Below are 21,342 nucleotides of genomic sequence, written 5' to 3'. Positions count from 1 at the left end.
AACACAGTTACTTTAAAAGGGATTCAGCACACACTGAGAACCCTGCTTTCAAGAAAGTCCAGGAGTTAAAACAGATCCCTCTGAACAAAAAGGACCACTGGTTTCTGAAGAAGTGCAAGCCACTGCCACGCGCTTGTCTGTACTGGCATCCTCATCCAACTGCAGTCAGCAACCAAGTGCATTTAGATGCCCCACACAGCACCTTTCCCCAACCTTCCTCATTTCCTGGTGAAAGATCAGTCTCAGCAGAATTAGAGAAGCCAGGGTGAGTGAAAGGACAAATACAAAATGAATGCTTAGCAGGAATTGGCTTCTCTGTCTGTTCTTTTAAAAAAGAAGTGCTTTTCTAGAACAACACAGTGCAGAATAACTGTTCAGCTTTCTATTTTAGAATGAATTGTCTTATGTGTCCATGGCAGAAAATTAAACTCAACAGAGGGCTGCTCAGCACTTCCTCTTCATTGACATGCTGTATCCTCCCATTCTAGTTTGGGGACAATTTTAGCCCAGGTAAGGAAAACTTGTGGCCAAGGGCTTTACACAACAGCTCCCCAGGCAGGGACATCTTCCACTAGAGCCATTTGTTCCAAGCCAAGTCCAAACTGGCCTTGAACAGTTCCAGGGATGGGGCATCCACAGCTTCTCTGGGCAACCTGTGCCAGTGTCTCACCATCCTCATATTGTCATCTTATCACAGGGGTTCCATACCTTCCTGGTGTTTCTCGTGGGCAGCTCCTCAGAGCACTGACTCTTTCTCCTTCACAAAGCAGCCACTGACTCCTAACCCCTTCTCATCCAGCCACCCCACTCTTTTATAGCACTCTTCTTCTCACTGGTTACAGCTGTGGCCTGTTAAAGTCAGGCCTGTTCCTAATCTTTGATAACTGGCCCAGCTGCAACTCCTTAGGGGTGAGATTACTTTCTACACCATCTTTATTTTCTTATATTCTATCCCACTAGATCCTCATAGTGAAGAATTTTGTCTTAGTATCTCATCCAAACCAGTCTTCTGTCAGCATGAAGCCCTTCTGCCTTCTCCTGTCCCTACAGCCCCTGTAAAAGTCCCTCTCGAGTTCTCTTGCAAGCCATGAACAGTTTTGTTGAGTACCAGGAACTGAAATTCATTTAAAAACAGGGAAGAGAAAAATAGAAGAGTTGGTTACAAACCAGGATCATATTCCAGGAAAAAGGTGTCAGAGTTTGATCATTTGTCTTCATGCCATATGGGAGGAAAAACTGGTATCTTTACAGATTTGTTAGAAATGATTAAAATAATCACTTTTAAAGGTAAGAGGAAACTGTAAAAGACTGGTCTGCCAAAGCAATGGAAACAGCCCAGCAGCAGCAACTGGTTTTGTAATGCAACGATCAATCAGGAGAAATCAAACCTCTCCTGGGAGAAATTTGTCTCAAAAAGGAAATAACAAATGAGAGAACTGGAGTCAGAATACCAGTAAGGAAGAACAGATGCTGCCACAGCAAGACTGAAAGAGTCTAGCTCCTTGTAAGCCCTGTTTGTTGCTTCTCTACTCCTCTGTTTCCATATCTGTATAATTTATTCCAAAGCAAATTTATTATTTTAAAGACTCCATGGAAAAGGCTTTGTGTGTGCTAAGGGACACAGTGCTAACTATTTCTTCCTCTTCCCTATTATCAAAGGCTTTGCCTAGTCTGGGATTTAGCAAGACTTTTAATTAATGGCTTCCAATGGTACATCCACACTGGAAAGACTTCTCTCATTAGCTAATTAGTCTATTGTCTTAATTAGGCAAGTCAGTTTTACTTCCTCATTGCCTTGCATGGGAAACCCTGGTTTTCCCACCTAGGTTTTCCCTCAAGTCAGTTCCTGGCTTCTCTGTCCTCGCTTTTTGGAAGGATTTAGAGCAAGGTGCAGGCAGACAGCATTGCCTCACCTTTCCATGTGAGCCTAGAGCAGGCAGGGAATGTTTTGTTCACTGCAGCTGTTGTGAAAACAGGGCCCCCTCGAGTCCCCAGCAAGGTCTTGGGTCATTAGGAACTGGCTCATCAGCATCTGTCAGGAACAAGAGTGCATTGTCTTACAAATTCTCTGTTTTCCTAAGAGGGTAACAGCAGTGCCAGTGGGGTTGGAATGAGATGACCTTTAAAATCCCCTCCAAAACAAAGCATTGTCTAATTCTATCCCCGAAGGGCCTGAAGAGCAGTACATGTGCTGAGATGCTCAATGCTCCTAACCTAGGTGAGGAGTGACCTGAGGTCAGGCACCTTCCAGCAGGCTGGGTTTGCTGATCTGCTCTGGGCCCAAGTGTATCTCAGCAAGGAGTGCAGGTGGATCCTGTGCAGGAGCTGCAAACCTGTGCCTGGTCAGAGCCAGCAGAGTTCTGCTGCTGCTGCTCCTCCCTGCTCTGACTGCTGGCCATGGCATTAACTCTCAGCAGCCAGGACTGCCTCTGCCAAGGCAGGGATTCACCCGCAGCCTCCCACCACAAGCATCCCTCCTGTTCCCATCACGCATGCCCCTCCTTCTCCCATCATACCTGAGTTTTTCTGCAATCCTCACACCACACTTCTCTCTTCCCTACAGAAACTCCCACGATGAGCACGGCAGAGGCAGAGTTTGCAATCCACATTGTAATGTCTGACCATTTTGGTGCCTGTCAGCTACACCTACTCTTGAAGTGTTTTGTCAGCAAGCTTTCCACTCAGTCCAATTAATTTTGACTAATCCCTTTTGGTTAGTAGAAAGACTATTTAAGACACAAGCCATAATGGTAGAGCTCACCACTGACTTAATGCTCACATCTTAGGTACAGCAGAAAAATATTTTCTTTTAATTTCTAGTCTTCCCTTGAAATAGCCAAGATAAAATCTCTGCCTTTTCAACATGTACTTCTACATAAAGGCACCAGTATACTTTATTCTAGCTTAATTTCTCCCTGCAAAGCAGAGCACTGAAAACTCCAGAGATGCTGCCAATATTTTTCAAAAGGCCAGAAAGAAAACAGACAGAACTAGTGGCGGAAAGCAGAGGATAGCTAACTCTTCAACTCATCCTCATTTTGGAACACCTCTACAATGAAGGAAAGGTTGGATGTTCATTCAAATTCTTGGGGGTGTTCAGCCTGGAGAAGGTTCCAGGGAAACTCTACAGCATCTCCTCATACCTAAAGAGGTCTGTAAGAAAGATGGAGACAGACATTTTACCAAGGGTTGTTGCACTACGACCAAGGAATAATGGGTTTAAATTAAAGGAAGGTAGATTTGGATGAAATATTAGGAAAAAGTTTTTTATAATGAGGGTAGTGAGCCACTGGTAGGGGCTGCCCAGAGAGGTAGTAGGTGCCCCATTCCTGCAACATTCAAGGCCAGGTTGGACAGAGCTCTGAGTGACCTGATCTGGTTGAAGATGTCCTTGCTCCATGAAGGAGGCCTGGACCAGATGACCTTTAAACATCCCTTTCAATCTAAACCAATCTGTGAATTCTACGATCTTTGCTAGTGCTGTTTATTGAGGTGCTGAGATCATACTGACCATTTGTAAATAAGCTAATGGTGCCACACTCAGTAGAGACAGATATTTTCAGTCAGATATTAACAGATACTGCCAGTGTGAGCACAATCTGCCTTCCACCGGAGTCAGAAGAGTGGAGGTGAGAGAGGAGCTTGAGAGAACAGCAGGAATACTAACCTTGGCAACTCCAGACTACTCCAAATGCTACTGGAAACCTCTTCCAGGAATATTCTGTGTTGTCATGACTTGTTTTCTATCTCTGTACCAGGAATTGGAAAGGGTGTTTACTACACTTGAGGTAAAGCTAATGCACCTCACGCCCACATCTTCATGGCACCACTGGCCAAACTCAGTTTCAGCTCTGACCTCCTTCCTTGACACACAGAGAAGCCACAGGAGTGTCCTGGGGTGATGTAAGGCTGGGCAACTCTTCACCTGGCTGGGCAATCAGCCACAGGGCCTGGGGTTTGCTGTTATTTGGGCTGGCTCATGTCAGCTCTGCAAAGAAGCCATCAGGCCAGTGTTGAGAGATCACCACCTTCCCAGAAATCCACAATTGAGACACTTCAGAAAGTTCCAGAGGATCTCAAAGAGGAGGGAGGACCTTGACATGTAGAGACTGAAGAATTGTCTCTTGAGGTACTGAGGCTGAAGAACAAACACAGCTGGCAAAGGTGCAGAGGTAGAGGGAGACTGCCCAGCCATTCAGCCCTGGCTCTGCTCCCTGAGGCACCTCTGGCAGAGCCAGCACAGAGATATGACCCAGACAACTTCAGGGAAAAGCTGCAGGTAGGGAACGACACAATGCACAGCCCTTGTCCTCAGACAGCTCGGGGCCAGCTAATGACACAGGCTATTGTTCTCCCATTCTGTTTAAAAAAGCAATGACTTGTGTGGATGCTGGCATTGGAGTACGTGCTTGGCAATGCCAGCAGATAAACAGAAAGGATTTCCATGGAATACCACTTCTGAAAGAAATACATTTAAGTTATTTTTGAGATATTATTAAATCCAGTAGTGAGTATTTTGAATGTGGTATAATCCATTTTCCTAGAAACCAGCCAAGAAAAACTGACAGCAGCACAAGGGAAGTGCCACCATGCTGCCATCCCTGTCTCACTGCTCCCTCAGGGACACCAGCAGGAGCCTCACACGCCTCCCTCCTTCATCAGTGTGCCTTAAAAACACAGCTCCCATCAAGCCTGGATCCTTCCTGCTGATCCTGACCCTGCTCCCCTATGAGCTAGGGACCCTCCATCGGCCCATGAAGCCCCAAAGCTGAGTGCTGCCAATGCAAGCCACTAAAAAGGACTGGGCAGGGGTATTTCAGCAACCTGCAGGTGGGACTGAGGGCCAAAGAACTGACCCAGTGAGATCTGGATGGCTGTTGCCATTGAAACTGGCCAGCAGATGAAAGCAGGAGACAAGCAGGTGGTTTGGGTGGCTGCAGAAGAACCACCTCTGAGCAGAGATCAACATCTCCCAGTCTCCCATAGTTCTACCCTAAAAGCAGAGCCCAAATCCATACCCAGGCACCAGGACTCCAGTCTTCTACTCTCTCTTACCTTCTACGCGCTGTTCACTCCACAAACCCTCCTATGCCATGTTGGTGAGCAAGTCCAGGGACAGCCTAAGCTGCAGTGGTCACCTAAAGGAACAGTGTCTCCTCACCTCAGAGACATAGGACAGAAAGTTAGTAACTCTGCACAAGTCATTGGAAAATCCTGGACCACCTGGAGAACATCTCCCTTTCCTAAATCGCTCCTTCTGAATCTCCTCGCGAGTAGGACAGAGCTGAGGCCACGAGAGGAGCCTTGTGCCCCATCCTGGCTCATGCTGTGGGCACCCTGGGGAGGCTGCTCCCTCCCACCTGGCTGTCAGGCAGCATTCCCTGGGCAGCACAGCCAGGGCTCCATTTCCTAATGCATCCAAATGCAATGCTGCTGTGGATTTCCCATCATTCCCATCCCATTCAGATTCAATTTGATCTATTTTCTATTGCAGTACCTGCAGAAATAAAATTCACAGCTGAGATCTGAAGGCCACACAACAGGCTAAGAGTAAGGTGAAATATGTTAAACTGCATTTAAGTTACAGCTCATAAAGCCCATGGGCTGTGTGCCTGCCCAGCACCAGAAAAAGCAGTCCCATCAGACATAACTGTCCTGGGATTGGGGCACAGCCTTCTCCTAAGGACTGTCCTGTCCTCCTCCACCCCTGCTCTCTGCTGTGGGACAGACTTGGAAGGAATTAAACATCCTGCACAGAGAGACAAAAGTAAACAAAAGGCAAGCAACAAAATGCAAACAAAATGAAAAAAGATAAAAGTGTACAAAACCCACCTCTGAATTAATTTCCATTTTATTTATTTATAGGCCATGACATGACAGTTGTCCTTCTAAGCCTTTTAATTAATCACAGGGAACAGTTACTTTGAGCACATATGCCCACCTTCCCTTTTCCTGAAAGATGTTCCAGCTCATATTGAAGGACTGTCTGCAAGGTAATTAATTATTGACCATTATCTACGCCAGTACTTGGCTCTTGAGATTTTTTAGGAACATCAAGTCCTTGGGCAGCAATGCTCTTTGGGGCTGAAAAGAAAAGAAGAACCTTTGGTAGAGACAGAGAAGGGCACAGGGCTAGGAGGGACTGAGAAAGGGAGAACAGCAGCTCAGCAGTGTGCTGAGCATGGCTTGCTCTCTTGTCCATAGGGTGGCCATCTGGGGAGGCAGGGTGTTATTTGACATGCTACAACACAAACCTGCACAGATCTACCTAATAATAGGAGTTTTGTTTCAACTAATTTCAACTTGTTACCCATGTGTAACAGAACTTTTGTCAAACACTGCAAAGACAAATAATCTTCAATTCAGAAATGCCAGAATTACTGTTTCTAGTGGAAACCTGATTGATTCATGGTGCATTGGTTTTGCACAGCCTGGTTTTTGGTAGCAGGGGAGCCACAAAGATGGCTCCTGTGAAAAGCTCCTGGAAGCTTCCACCATGTCCAACAGAGCCAATCTCTGACGGCTCTGAAGATGGACAGGCTGCTGGCCAAAACTGGGCCAATGAGAGAGGCTGGTAATGCCTCTGTGATGACACATTTAAGAATGAAATCAAAACAAAGTCACAGGTTTTGCTTCTAGTCAGAGGAGGAGGTGAGAACATGTGAGGGAAAACAAGATGGAGACACCAAGGTCAGTGGAGAAGGAGGGGGAGGAGGTGCTCCAGGCATGGGAGCTGAGATTCCTCTGCAGCCATGGCGAGACCAGGGTGAAGCAGCTGAGCCCCTGCAGCCTGTGGGGACCCAGGGGGATGCAGAGACCCACCCACAGCCCCTGGGGATGCAGGGGGATGCAGAGACCCACCCACAGCCCCTGAGGATGCAGAGACCCATCCAGAGCCTGTGGGGATCCAGGGGGATGCAGAGATTCCCCCACAGCCCATGGGGGAAGGTGCCCACACCAGAGCAGGTGGATGCCTGGAGGAGGCTGTGATCCAGTGGAAGACCTGATGGAGAAAGAGGGACCTTTCTTCCAGGCTGGAGCAGCCTTTCCTTAGAGGACAGCACCTTGTGGAAAGAGAGAGCCACATCACAGCAGTTTTGGGAGGGCTGTTGCCCATAGGGGAGTTCACGTTGCAGCAGGTGTGGTGTGGCTGCTGCTCATGAAAGTGGACCCACTCTGGAGAAGTTCAGGGAGAACTGTCTCCTGGGGGAGTGACCCCACAGTCTCACAGGGGAAGGATTCCTCTCCCTGAGCAGTGGAAGAAAATCTCAGTGATGAGGTGAACAAACCCCCAAGCCCTGTCTCCCTGCCCTGTCAGCTGGAAGGAGCCAGAGGCTGGGGGGAAGCAGTGTTTTAGGGGTTTATTTTACTTCTCATTATCCTCCTCTGATCTTGTCAGTAATAAATTCATTTTGGAACCTTAAGTTGAGCCTGTTTTGTCCTTTAAGTGTTTTTCCTGGTCCTTATCTCACTCACAAAATGTTTGTCAATTATTTTTCCCCCTCTCCACTGCCCAGCTGTAGCAGGGGAGGGTGAGCAAAAGACTCTTGTGGGTGCCTGGCACTGGGCCAGCATCAAACCATGACAATTCCTCTCGAATCATGTATTTATCACTTGACCACATACCATCTGGCTCCCAAACCACTGGTACACCTGAAGTGCATGCTGAGCACTGCTGACTTACTGAATGACTAACAGTGCTTCAGCTCCACTTCCCAGCCACACATCCATGATTTACAGTGCTGTGTTCAAGTCCTGCTCCAACCCCGGGTTTGGGAGTGGGAGGAGCAAAAATTTCTGCTGGGAGTTACACAGAGTTTCACAAAGGGGCTCCTGAGATCCAGCATTCCTAAAAATACTCACATCTACATAAAGACATTTTTCCCTGGAAAAAAAATAGAAAAGAAAAAAAGACCAAACCCAAATATTGGAAGCTTTGACCTCACAGAGTTGATGGGATGGAATTCCCTTGGGAACCCCAAAGGAGCTACATGAAGGACCAATTTAGAAATGTTTCTGGAGCTACTGTGCTACAAAGCAACTTAGGAGCTGCTGATGGCTGAGTAAGCTGCTGCTTCCTCTGGAGCCCTGGGAGCACAGCATGGGAGCAGCACAGCATGGGACCAGAAATGCCACTTGGAGCAAGACAGGGCAGGGGCTGAGCCCCCTCCTTGGCACTCTGGACACTGCCCAGGAGGAGCCCAGAGCAGCACTGCTGGAAGGAGGGATGTGCCAGGGCCTGGATGGGAACGCAGCCTGAACGCTCACCAATGCAGGAGCAGGTGAAGGTGATGCCATCAGAGACCTCTCCAAATCAGTCTGGCCATGGGGCTGTGCCTGTGGCTCCAGCACAGCCCGAAGAAATGCCCTGTCTCTGTGTCTCACTGTGCAAGACATCTTCTAGGAAAAGACAGGTCAAGACTGTTCTCCACTTTATTACACCTATTACACTCAAAGTTCACAGTTCACCTCAATCCAAATTGATTTTCCCACAGGTTTCATCCCACTGTCACTCCTGCTTCTCCCACCTCCCTCCCACAGCCAGCAGCCCCACTCCAGCACGCACTGCAGAGCAGAGGGCTGCAGCAGAGGGACAGATCCATCCCCCCCTGCCCTCTTGCTCCCAGAGCCCACCACACCCCCAAGAGACCACTCTCAACACTTCTCTGCAGCAGCCCTGCAGCCCAGGCCCTCGCTGTGCTGAGCCCCAGCCCCAGCCCGGCTCCTCTGCAGCCCCAGTGCTGCAGGTACCACTCCCATGGCTGGGGCACAGGGGGAGTCAGCTTGGTATGGCAAACTCCTCAGCGAGCTCTTGGTGCTTTAGTAACAAAGCCAAGAACAACCCCTGGCATGGACAGCCCCCCTCTGGAGCAGAGACATCTGCCAGCAGCTCACCCCTCCGATGCCACAGGTGCCATCCCCGCTGAAGGGCAAGGGGCGCTGGGTGCCACCCTTCCACAGCAGAGGTGGGGAAGGGGAGACCCTGGAGCGCCAGCAACCTTCTGACAGTTTACCCAACACACAGGCTGCTCCCCTCAGCAGAGCCCCCCAGAAAGCCCAGCCACCTGCAGCAGGGCCCCCCTCACTTCAGGGGCATGGGCTGGGTGCACCAGCAGCACTGGTAGGAGTTTGCTGTAGACAAGTGAATCAGTGCAACAGATGAGCAGCTCCTGAAGCATCTACCCACAGTGTACAGCAAGAAGAGATGGAATTTCAGGCTTATGGCAGATGCTGGAGGGTTCGTGGTGCTAAAAAAAATTTAAAAAATAAATCTCAACACCTACATATAATAGATAGCTTTCTAGGACAAGGAAATCCTGCAGTAGCTGGAAGAAAACCAATCACAGTTCCCAATTACATTTGAGGTAAGGAAACAGAACACGGTCCAAAACAACATCTCCTAAAGGTCAGTTTCACAAAACTAGAAAGAACCAGACACAAAAATAACTGAGAGAAAACATCTAAATATAAGTAAGTGTGACAATGCTTATTGGAGGATGTTTAAAGATGCCTTAGTAGAGCCCTCTTTCCCACCAAAAAAAGCAACAGTATATTTTTTAGAAAATATTTGGTTTAAAATAGAAATTAAGACAAGAGCCAAATTTTTAAAAAAAGTAAAAAATTTAAATCTACTATAAAATTAGAGCCAATTTTATAGAATTCAACACATTTTATAAAGAAAGCTAAAGGATATTAAAAAAACAGAGGCAATAGTTCTATCAGGAAAAAAGCAACAATCTATCAATACATTAGGCTTGATGCTAAAAAAGTACAGGGAAAGTATCCTGATATAGATGATACAGAAAGTATAAGTATTACTTCTTATCTTTGCAAATAAGGATGACTTAAATCTCAGCTATAGCAAAATTCTCTGAGAAGCAAGTTGGGAAGATCCCCAGCACCATCTGCTAACCATCCTCACATCTGTAACGAGAAAACCTGGACTCAGAGCCTATGAAGGAGCTCACCCAAATTCCTAACATTGACTTCAAAAAAAAAAAAACAAACCAGAAGCCTGTCCCAGGCCAGCCAGGAAGTTCCAGAGGTCTTGGGATAATAAATAAAAAGCCCTGCTCAAGCAAACAAAAACTTAGCCCAGTGCCAGCGTTTCCAGAGGGCAAACAGCTGACCCGGCAGTGCAGGCTGGTCACCCTGCCCGTGCTCAGGGATGGAAACACAACTCCTGTTAGTCAACAGAGTTTTCTGTCTGGAGGGCTTGTCAAACAGATCTAGGATTTCTTCTGAGAGTTTGCATTTGGCTGACAAAGGTAACTGTTGACATAATACATCCAGACTTGTGTGTGACGCCCGACTTTGGCTGGGGTGACAGTTCAAGAACAAAATCCCCTCGCTATGCAAACAGCCCTGTATAGTGTATATCCAAAGGATTAAAAGCCAGTGACCTCATTAGAGTTGTACCTGCTCTGCCTGCCCCTAGAGAGGGTTTGGATCCCTAGAAATGACATTCCCAAGAGCAAAAAGGGCCTGTGAGGCAGCAGAAATTGCTCTCTGCACACAAAGCTCCAGGCAGCACTGCTGGGAGACATGGGTTTCCAGGGAATGCATGTTTGGGCTCTGTGCCTGAGTTTGCACTGAGTTCAGAAGAACTAGAGGAGGGTATTGCCAGAGCCTCTGCCTAGGGAGCAGGCTAGCTCATTGAAAAATATTGGCTGGTTTTAGAGCTGATTTTCACACTTGTAAAGCTGGCCAGAGGCAGAATGGAAAGCTGTAAACTCAGCCATGCCAGCAGCCCTTGGCGGGTCCTGATCCCGCACGCGCCCCATTGTACACAGCTCACTACCATTGTTTCTTACTTGGGTCCCAGTCTGTGCTCAGCACTCTGAGCACCTCCCAGTAACAACACGGGGCACATCAACTTACCTTACACTTTCCCAGATGGAAAGAGAAGCAGTGTGATTTCTCTGGAAAGAGCAAGTTCTTCCCAACTCCCGCAGTGGCCAGAGCAATAGAAGGATGATTAGGTTTGTCAAAGATTTCAGCTGCCAAAAAAACTTCACCCCTCCCATAGAAACATAGAGACATCTTTCCTGTGAGAGGAGCAGGGTTATTCCTCACACCCCTCACCCTCAATCATGTCACTGCCCTGCATTGAGGACATACAAACCAAAGCCTGGAGCTTTTTTTGAACCTCTCTGACCACACAAATACCTCCAAGTGTCCAGGTAACCCTGGATGTAGGGAAGCCCAACACCAGACATTCTCCAGCATGACTGGCTGAACAGCCAGCTGTGGATGTGAGCTGTCTACCACAGAGCACACCTGGGGCTTTCAGTGAATCCCAGTTTCCTCTGCCCACAGGCAACACTCACCTCCTTCTCCTTGTTCAGTTCCAGGCAAATGCTGATGTGAGGTGCTGCCCAACAGTCACACTCCTGTAGCTATGTGCCATTGCAGCTGTGGGCAGTGCTGAAGTGACAAGGGACAAGTTCTTCAAAAGCATCCAGGGTAACAGACCAAAAACCCCACCTCACAAGAGAGATCACCCACCACAGCCACTGAAGCAGTGCCAGTTACACACCCTGAACTGAACCCAGCTTATCCTGACAATACAGTTTTAGCACCAGCTGGGTGACCTTGCGTGAGCTTGCTCCAGAAACAGAAGACTTGGTCCTTCCAGGATTTGGCAAGAGCTGACACAGCCATCACAGGTGCCCTTTTTCATTTATTGAACTGGCTTAGGCTGTATTTGCACATGAGCAGATAAACTCTTTGTCCAAAGGACTTCAATCTGGCTGCTGAGCTCCAGATGAGCCCCTCTCATTCACGTGGCTGCTCACATGCCAGGAGGAGCATGAACTGAGCTGAGATCCCTGACTTTTTGTCCTGCATCCAGGGAGGCTGGCAGACTGCTTACATCCCAACACAGAGAGATGCAGGACTGTCTGAATACCCTAAGCACATATGACCTTTTTAGCAACACAAGATGACAACACTCAGATGCAGGTTAGACATTTTACTTTACTGAATCAAACCACCACCACTGGCCTGACCACCTCACCCCCCTGCTGCTGAACCCCTTTGCGATTTAGCATAGGAATTCCCAGTTTAGGCTGTGACTGAAGCAGGAACAGTGCTCAGGTGAACAAAACAGGATGGGTCTTGGGACTTGCCACAGCTTCAAAGTCTGTCATACTGAATTCCCCACTAGTCACACTCACGTTCTGTCTACAAGAGCCACGTCCCCTCAGATCAGGAAGGTTAGCACTGTTTGCACTTGTGTTGACATTATTCCTATACACCGACAGCTCGTACAGAGAGCAGACAACAGGCTACTGACAAGGACTAAGATCTGGAAAATATCTCCGGGATCACTTCAACACAAAGCTGTTCTTTTTCACTTTCACGGGAGCTTTAACTCAGCTCACAGTGGAGGCAGTCTCAAAACATGAAATGCATTCAAGTGATCAACGAATTGAAAGGTAATAAAAGCTGTTAATAGCTTCAAATCTGCTGGCAGCCAGATAACATAAACAGCTAGTTATCTTGGGAGAAGGGCAGGGTGCTTTTCTTCCCCAGAACCACCGATTACTGGCTCTCAGGACCCACATTTTAAAGCAAAGCTGAAGAGAAGCGCTTTTCCAGCTACACTGCAGTTTCTCATAAACCCAGCACAGCCTGTCTGTGTAGCTCTGGGCAGCGTTTTATGTACGAGTTAAAAAACAACTCACTATTCAGGGTCACTGCATCCAGTGCCTGCCCAAGCCAATGGCCATTTCTGTGCTTTCTTTCATTAATAAATCAATCAAATGTTAGAGGCACTGGAGTGAAATCGTCCTCTCAGCCTTATCTATCCGGTACTTTTACTGAACCTTGCTGAGTTACTGCTTATTTACAGGAGACTGAGAGGGACAGTGAGACATCAGCATCTCAAAATACTTGCAACTTGCACATCGTAAACACCACAGATATTTCATTAAAGCCACTTTACAAGCTATAAAACTGAAGGTCATTTTATGTCTCTCTCTATAAAAGCAGACAGTGATATAGTCCTCAGTAAAACATACTCTATGGTACAATATAAGCAGCACTACACAGACTACTTGAAACTCCTTACAGAGCAACGTATATCCAGGATAAGTTCTCTGTTAATACTGATATCCAGTATTTCTTTGCTAAAATAACAAGACTTTGAAGGAAAGAAATTGACATCCTCAAACAATACAGCCTTCTTGAAAATACTGAATAGTATCAGTTTAACAATTTTTCTAGATGAATTCATTAGGGAGGTCAATACATAAGGCTACAAGGCAGACTTCCAAGTTACCCGTGGAAAAAAGACGTAAATTCTTCACTGTGCTTTCAGCATAGCAGGTTTGTAATAAAAATACTAAAACACTGAAAGGCTGGAACACAAAAGCAAGTGTACAACGTTGTAATGGACTTGTCTTAAAAACCCGAGCTCTCCTGCTCAGCACCTGACGCGGCACTCGGAGTCGTCCTCACCTGCACCTCTGCCCCGCTCCTTCCAGCGCGGCTCGCTGAAGGGACGTGGGTTTTACCTGAGCTGGCTCCTCCGTCTGCAGCTGCCTCTGGGGGACAAAAGTTTCGAAAAGTCGGAGGACAGCAGCAGCAGCGGGACGGGACGGGCAGAGAGCGAGCCGGGAGCCCCGCGGCAGCCCGGCCACCGGAGGGAAGCGACGGGCGGGCACTGCTGCGGCTCAGCGGCAGCTCGGAGCCCTCGGCCGGGGCAGAGCGCACCCGGGGCTCCCCAGCGGAGGTGCCCTCACCGCCCCGATGCCGTTCTGCTCTCGCCGCCGCCCGCGGGCTCCTGTCCCGCCAGCAGCGGGGCCGTGCGGGGCCGGGCCGGCGGAGCCCGGGGCGCGGAGCGGAGCGGTGCGGTGCGGTGAGGTGCGGGGCCACTCCGCTCCGCTGGGGCCGCTCCGCTCCGCCCGCCCCTCGCGCCCGCCCCGCGCCCGCCTCGCGCTCACCGGCGTTGCGGAGCTTCTTGTTCCGCAGCACAGACAGGATGACCAGCGCGTTGCCCAGCACGTCCACCACGATGGTGAAGATAAGCACGGCCGCCAGGCCGGTGGCGGCTCCCGCCGCCGGGCCCCCCTCCAGCCGGCAGCCTGGGCAGCTGCCGTTGCTCCCCGGCCGCTCCATGCGCGCCTCTGCCCACCGCCGCCGGGGCCCCTCCTCCTCCTCCCGCCCCGACGGCAGCTCTCACCCCCGGGCCCGGCCCGGCCCGTCCCGGGGCGAGCCCGCCGCCCCCTCCCCGGCGGTGCCGCCGCCCTGCCCGGGGCGGAGCGGGGGGGCCGGGCGGGGGTGCCCGGTGCGCGCCGGGGGCACTGAGGCGCTCTCCGGGCCGATGGCGCCACCGCGCGGCGGCGGCGGGCGGCGCGGGGCGGGGCGGGGGCGGCCGGGGGTCCCCGCTCGGAGCCGCCGGGCCCACAACCCCGCCGGGACCCGCAGCGCCGCTGGGCCCACAGCCCCGCCCGCCCCGCGGCTACGCCGGGCCCACAGCCCCGCCGGCCCACAGCCCACCGCCCCGGAGCCCCGCCCGCCCTCTCCGCGGGACCCGCACCCCGCCCGGCTCCGCTGCCGCCGGGACGCTCGCCCGTCTCCGCCCTCGGGCACAGGTGCCGGCAGGGAGAGATCACGAGGCGAAGTTTCGCACCTCGAGTCGCTGAAGCCTTTCCCGGTGCCTTTGCTTCCCATCGCCCCGCGGCTCCGCTCCCAGCCAGCCACCCCTCAGGCAAACCCATCCCCACAGGGACTTTTTCAACACATTACGCCAGAATAAGACCATTCACTTTCGGTTTAGTACTTTTAACCGATTGTAACGTGTGCACTGCAGAATCCCCAGCAGTAATTTAAACAGCAGCCCCCTCACTCAGCGGCTTCTCAGCCGGGATACACAGCTCCCATAGCCAGAATACCCAGTTCCCACAGCCCAGCCCCATGGTTGGGGCTTCCAGGCACTTTCTGTGCTTTATCCCACACCACCATGAGCAAGAGGACACCAAACCATTGTGGTCAGGCTGTGGCTGCAATACCGCAACCACACGAGCTCTCAGCTTTGTATGGAAAACAAAATCAGAAAAGTGAAAATAAGGATACTATAGAAGCATGGAATGGTTTGAGTTGGAAAGGACCTTAAAGATCATTCCATTCCAATTCCCCGTGCTGTGGGCAGGGACACCTTCAGGAGCACCAGGGTGCTCAGAGCGCCATCCAGCCTGGCCTGGAACATTTCAACTGATGGGGCATTCAGAGCTGCTCTGGGCAACCTGTGCCTCGTCATCCCCAATAGTCAAAAATTTCTTCCTTGAATCTAATCTAAACCCACCCTCTGTCAGTTTATAGCCATTCCCTGCCCTTGTCTAAAGTCCTTCTCCAGCTCTCTTGTAGCCCCTTTAGGGACTGGAAGGTGCTGTAAGGTGTTCCTGACACTTTCTCTTCTCCAGGTTGAGCAGCCCAGCTCTCTCAGCCTGTGTTCACAGCAGAGGTGCTCAGCACCAGCCATGGGCAGGACAGAGGGCAGGACCATGCTCAGGCTGTCCAGCACCACCTCCAGCTCCTGCCCAAAGCCTCCCCTCTGTGTGCAGGTCAAAGTGTCCAAGCAAACATTAATGTTGTGTCACAACCCACCATGGGTGTTTTATTGCTGCCCGGTCGAGTGAGTCAATAACAGAGCAAAAAGCAAAGCCTTTGGTGGCTCATTCCCTGCCAGCAGAGACCAGCAGCAAACAGGGCCTGCCGTGGCCTGGTGGCCCAGGGTCATAGCTATCAAAATCCTTGAGTTGTTAAAGACAGCATTTTGACTTGACATGTAGCTTCTTTTGGCTTCCTTTTGACCTTCTGCACTGAATTCTGCATAATTTTGAAAATATTTTCTCCGTGTAAATCAAATGATTTTGTTCATGGACTTTCAGCTGCTCTGTTCTCCTGTCTTACCTGCAGACAGGAGTAAGGTGAAGTCTCATGGACATATCCTTTCAGTCCCTTTCACCTTCATTCTGCTCTTCTCTGTCAGTTTTGCACCATGTATAAGATGCTCTCAGGAGTGTTTCAGCTGTGGAGAATGTGGATGTGACTTCAAAGGACCTGAACTTTACATAAAAGTGTCTTGGCAAGAGCACCAAAGCTACCCAAAAAAGATTTTGGCCTCAGACTTAAAAAAACCTTGTTCACAGAGCAGTGCAAGGTAAAGGGGGTGTAACATTTCATTAAACAAATGCAACTGGAAAAACATTAAAAGGGCTTTTAATCTGGACACTTTTTTTGGTGTGTAATTTATACCTGCAAAAAGCAGCTCTTTTTCCACAGCCTGGGGTGACTGCCCTAGACAGGCAGGTCTGCAGAGCTCCACCAGGCATGTGTGCATCTGCATAGCTGCAGCAACTAATCTTCCATAAGAAACTTAGAAGAAATTATGATAGATGTAGTGAGCAACTGTTTTCATCACTGGAGTGATTTAGATGAATGATCTTCAGGCTGTTTCCTCCCACCTTCCTGCTAAATGGACTCTTCACTGCTTCAATTAAGACAAGGCAAGCAGTGGCAAGGGAAAAAAATTAAGGTAGAGGTATCAATGAGACCCTTTTAATTACACTTTACCAGAACTGCTGACATAAATCACACTGAAATAAGAGTATCCCCAGTGTGTTAGAAGAATTTAGGCTCATTTGAAAGGATCATGAACATGATCACAGGAGAAGGCACCTGAATTAGGGCCAGAAACCAGAACCCTTCAGTACCTGAACTACACCAGGGAGAGAAGGTACATGCATGCAGACAGGAAGACCAAGTAGAATGTAATCAGTGCAAAATATTCCAGCACCATAAATGCACACTCTGCATGTGCAAAATTGTCAGAGCTTTGCTGACAGGGAGGCTGGGAGGGGCAGTGCCTGGCACCCTCCTGCCATGCCCATCACAGCAGCCCTGTGCAGAGCATCTCTCATCCCTCCCTGAGCACGTCCAGTGGCACAAAACACCCCCATTTCACACCCCTACCTACCAGGGCACACAGCTTAGTAAGAGTTAATCCAGGTATACTGCAATAAATGGAAGCTTACATAATTGAAAAATAGCTGAGGCATTAATCTTCCTTCTCGCTACCTTGAGTCCTCTTTAAAAAGATTATTTTGTCTTCAGAGACAGCTTTAATGCTACTTAATGAATCGCTTATAAATGAAGAATTTTTTTCCCCTCCTTTACAGGGACAGGCTGACTACTACCCTGATTGTCACAGAGACAATTAACTTTTGTCAAATATACAAAGATAATAGCTGTTCTCTACAAATACTACTATACCGAATTTGGCATATTTAAGGCAAATTTTTCTTGCTGTTTTGACTAAGTATGCTTAGTAACAGTGACATACCCATTCCCTTTAGCCAGAACTGGGGAACTCCTCATGATGATTAGTGGCCCCCTGGGCATAGGCTGGAACAGGTAGGTTAGCACTGAATCAGGAACACCAGGTTGGAAATTTCAGAATTCCAACATGAGCTCATTCAAAGGTATCTTGGTGTCCCACTTCAAAGGAGGGAGGAGACATGAAAAGAAAGGAGAGAGATACAAAATCAGAGTCTCAATTTCCACGCTGCCTGTCTCAGTTGCAGACAGGGCGCAGGCAAGCCATCTTTGATCTGTAACTCCCTCCTTGCAAAAGCAGTACGAGGACCCCGGGGACCACCAGAACCATGGGGCAGGTTAGTGGTTTCATCACTGAAAATAACTCCCAGTGAGCTGCAAGGGCAGTTTTATAGTCACTCCTGACACTGAGGTCCCCAAGCAGTAACACTCAGTTGTCTCCCTTGCCCATGTCCCACCAAACACCTGCTCTGTTCCCCAGATCCACACACGCAGGGCAAAGATGCTGAATGAAGCTGAACCCCTCTTCTCCCACCACACCAGCCTAGCCAAGTGCCTGTATTTATTTCTAACAAAAACAAATGAAAGTTGTAGTTTCTCAACATATGGGCATTTTGACTCAAGCAATGGCCTTTGGGAGACACACGAAGCAGAAGCAGAAATAAGGCTGATAAATCCTTTGCCACATGGACTATTTCCACACTCTTCAGCCCCTGCACTCTTTAGGCTGCTCCTGGTGATGGGCAGAGCAGGTTTCCTCCACCTCTGAATAGACTAGGTGAGAGTGTAGAGGTTTCTGCTGCCTCCCATATCGATAGCAGCAGCCCACAGGTGTTGAATGCCACAAGGATGCAGTGCTCAGCCAGTGGAGAGCTTCAGCACATGCCTTTCCAGTACAATCTGTTTTATTTTCTCAAGATTCTGATCTAGACCTCCCAGACAGTGGAGGTTCATTCCTCAGTGCAGTCTAAGATTCACTGAGCCCACAAACACGGCTAAAATAAGTCATTTAGTCCTGCCATGCATCATGACTATTAGCATAAAAATAAGGGCAAACACTTTCCATCCCCTACCCCTTATCTCAATTCTGCCCTTAAATCCAGCACGTGGCCAGGAGGCAGAATCATTATTGTGAAGGAGGAATCACTATTCCCCACCTGCAGTTCTTTAGCCGAACATATTCAGCAGTTGCTTCTCTCTCCCAAACTTTTCTGTGGTACAGAGAGGCAGCACAGCTGTACTGTGCATGTGTAAGGAAATCCCAGTCCTGGGAAAAGCAGCACTGGCTGCTTCAGCAGCAAACAGATGAAAGCAGCAGCTTGCCCTGAGCTGCCATGGCAGAGATCAACAAACCAGCGGCTCTATTTATGCTGTGGAGCTTGCCCAGGAGCTCCAGACAAACAGGGAACCTCGTGTTGTTCCTTTGTCCCCGGGCAGCAGCAGCGAGCAGCGCACACAGCCCGCTGGCCAGAGCAGCCCTGGCTGCTAATCAGCACCAGAAACCCGACACGGGCCCGCTCATTCAGCCCAGCTTAGCGCTGCAATCGAAATGAAAAGGGAAAGAAGGAAAACTCTGTCTGCCTTTCACACCCTGAATAATAAATGACACCATCAATGTTGCCTTGCGATTGCACTTCTTTGCTCCAAGATGAGATTTAAGAATGACTTTGAGGCTGACTTGCCTTTTCAAATATCCCGTTTTTCCCCCATCTCAAACTCGAGGATGCAACATGAATGAAATCAGAATTAGCCTCATTACAAACAAACAAGGGGGGCTGACCTAGATTCACTCTGCCTCTCGGAAGGAAGTGACGGCAAAAGTTTAAAACCTGTCATACGGGGCTGCAGCAGATTTAGGTCAAAGTTTGTTGCAATCAAATCGTGCTTTGTGAAAAGGCTTTTGCTGGTGGGATGATTTGTATGGCAGTGGCTGAATTATGCATGGGATTTGTACAGTCTCTGCTGGCAAATAAATACGTGTGGAGAAACTCAGGCTTCTTCCTGCAGCATCATCAGTGCCTCGAACCCAGCTCTGCATCCCTGCTGAGATGCTCTGGGGACTCTCCCCTTCACATTCCCTGCCTCCCCAGCCCCCATTTGTGTTTGGATGCACACCCACCTGCAAACATTCTGCCCACACCACGTCCAAGCTGCTGCTCTAGCTGGGAATGGCACAAGCCATTGCCACTGGCAGTTGCTTTCCAATACTAAGGCTGAAATTCCTCTTCAAGAGCTGCCTTAAGAAAGAAAACAAGGAGCTTTCCCTTTGCTGGAGCAGCCCCTCCTGCAGCCTGGATTGTGACTTGAGCAAACTTCAGGAGCACTTGGCACTAAGCATCTTGCTTTGGGGCAGCAGTGTGGGAAGGACAGTGCCACACTTTTGAGCTCTTAATTATGTCCCAAGCATCACCTCCGTGCCTGCAGTAATGAGGGCTCAGCTACATGCACGGCATTTAGTGAGATCCTGTTTTACCTCACCCTCATTATGGGAAATGGCCTGCTCAGATCCAGCAGCCGTGGAGATGTTTCCTCTCATGAAGCAGATTGCCTTCCCCTGTCAATTACCAGCAGAGAGCTCGACAGCCCTGTGCAAATTGCTGGGTGAGAGCATAAATAGGAGCACATGAGAACCGATTACAGCCTTGGTGGCAGGCCTGCTAAAAACACCTGATGGGAACAGGAGGGTCATGAGTAGTAAAAAGCAGAGAGGTGGCGGTGGCTGGCACAGCAGTGCTGTGGAGCCAAGGGGGATGTGGTACCTACCTGCCCCTGCACAAGTGCAGCCACCCACAGTGCCAGTGTGCTGGGAGTTCACAGAGGGGCTGCAGCCAGCTGACTCCACAACAAAAGCTTTTTCTGCAGTAAAGAGATTCCCTTTCCTCAGGCTATCACTTTGGTACAGATCAGCAATGTGCAGCCCATAGATGGGAAATGATTCTCTTCTCTTGCTGTACTCCCACTAAAAGCTCTGATTTCTCTGGACCATCCAGCACACCTGCACAGCTCTGCAGCATTTCCAAGAGTGAGCAACAGGTCCCTGGGCTGAGGTTGCACACAAACCTTTACTCCGTGCACAGCACTGGCTCACACTGCCCATTGCAGCTGCTCTTACCTGAGGGAGCCCAGGGTTAACTTCCAGCATAAACAGACTCTTGTCCTGCTGGGTGCCCATTCCAGAGAACAGGGTGAGAAAGTGTGTGTGGATTTTAACCAATGGTCTTGAAGATGGTTTATTCAGCCCTACAGACCTTGCTGACTCCTCCTGGGCCTGTTTCACTGCCCTGCTGGACCCCTGGAGCCTGCCTTTACTCCTTCCTTTGGGCAAGGAGGTGGCAATGTCTCTTCTGCCTAGAGGTCGGCTCAGGGTCAGGGACATTGAAGCAAAGGAGCAACTTTCCTGCAGCAAACAGCTGAGTGCCCATCTTACAAAAATCACTTTGCTCTGCCCTATAATACATCACTGCTCATGAACTTACACTGGTCTCCAACTGACTCCCCATTGCCTGGTCTGATCTTCAGCTGCCACTGCAAGGTGCACACCAACACCCAATGCACGTGTGAAGAGCCCTTTGTGTTTGCTCTGTCCCACCCATCTCTGCAATAACTGCACCCAGTAACCTCCTCTGGGCATCAGCCCTGCACACTTACACCTGTCAGTGTCTTTGCAGGCTCTGCAGGAGGGCATTGATTCCTGCTCACAGAGCAGTTCTGTCTGAAGGAAACCTATTGGTTTTGCCTAGCTGGGCTTTGAAAGTGGGTCTCTCTGTGCCCTGCAGATCCATTCACCTTTCCGCTCCTGCCGTCCCCACAGACCCACTGGGGTTGCTCACCCTCCTCACCCCAGCCCGTTTGCTTTCCTTCTACACCCTGCAGGCAGAGCTGCCTGTGATTTATTTCCTTGTATTTAATTCTGCTAAGTCATAGGCACCAGAAATCTGCAGCTGGCAACTCCAGGCTGCTTTCCAGCTTCTCCATCCAGACCTGCCAGCAGACGTTTTC

At 49.6% G+C, this 21,342-nt stretch overlaps 1 protein-coding gene across 3 annotated transcripts in view; it reads right to left on the bottom strand.

The window, feature by feature from the left end:
• GPR50 (G protein-coupled receptor 50) overlaps positions 1 to 14,283 on the bottom strand; it is a 44,024-nt gene extending 29,741 nt beyond the window's left edge. Inside the window, exons 1-2 of one of the 3 annotated variants that reach the window (XM_074551422.1) lie at positions 13,950 to 14,283; positions 13,521 to 13,550 (exon numbers count right to left, since the gene is read on the bottom strand). In XM_074551422.1, coding sequence (XP_074407523.1) covers positions 13,521 to 13,550; positions 13,950 to 14,124 — 205 coding nt within the window. In that variant the 5' untranslated portion in view covers positions 14,125 to 14,283. Of the gene's footprint in view, positions 1 to 13,464; positions 13,551 to 13,949 lie in introns of all 3 variants that reach the window. The other 2 variants (XM_074551423.1, XM_005484487.4) reach the window with 2 other exon arrangements.
• Between the last annotated feature and the right edge of the window lie 7,059 nt (positions 14,284 to 21,342).

Source organism: Zonotrichia albicollis, chromosome 14 (assembly GCF_047830755.1).
Source record: "Zonotrichia albicollis isolate bZonAlb1 chromosome 14, bZonAlb1.hap1, whole genome shotgun sequence".
Lineage (NCBI taxonomy): Eukaryota > Metazoa > Chordata > Aves > Passeriformes > Passerellidae > Zonotrichia > Zonotrichia albicollis.
The sequence above is the reverse complement of the archived record's forward strand: the minus strand, read 5'-3'. Positions and strand labels throughout refer to the sequence as shown.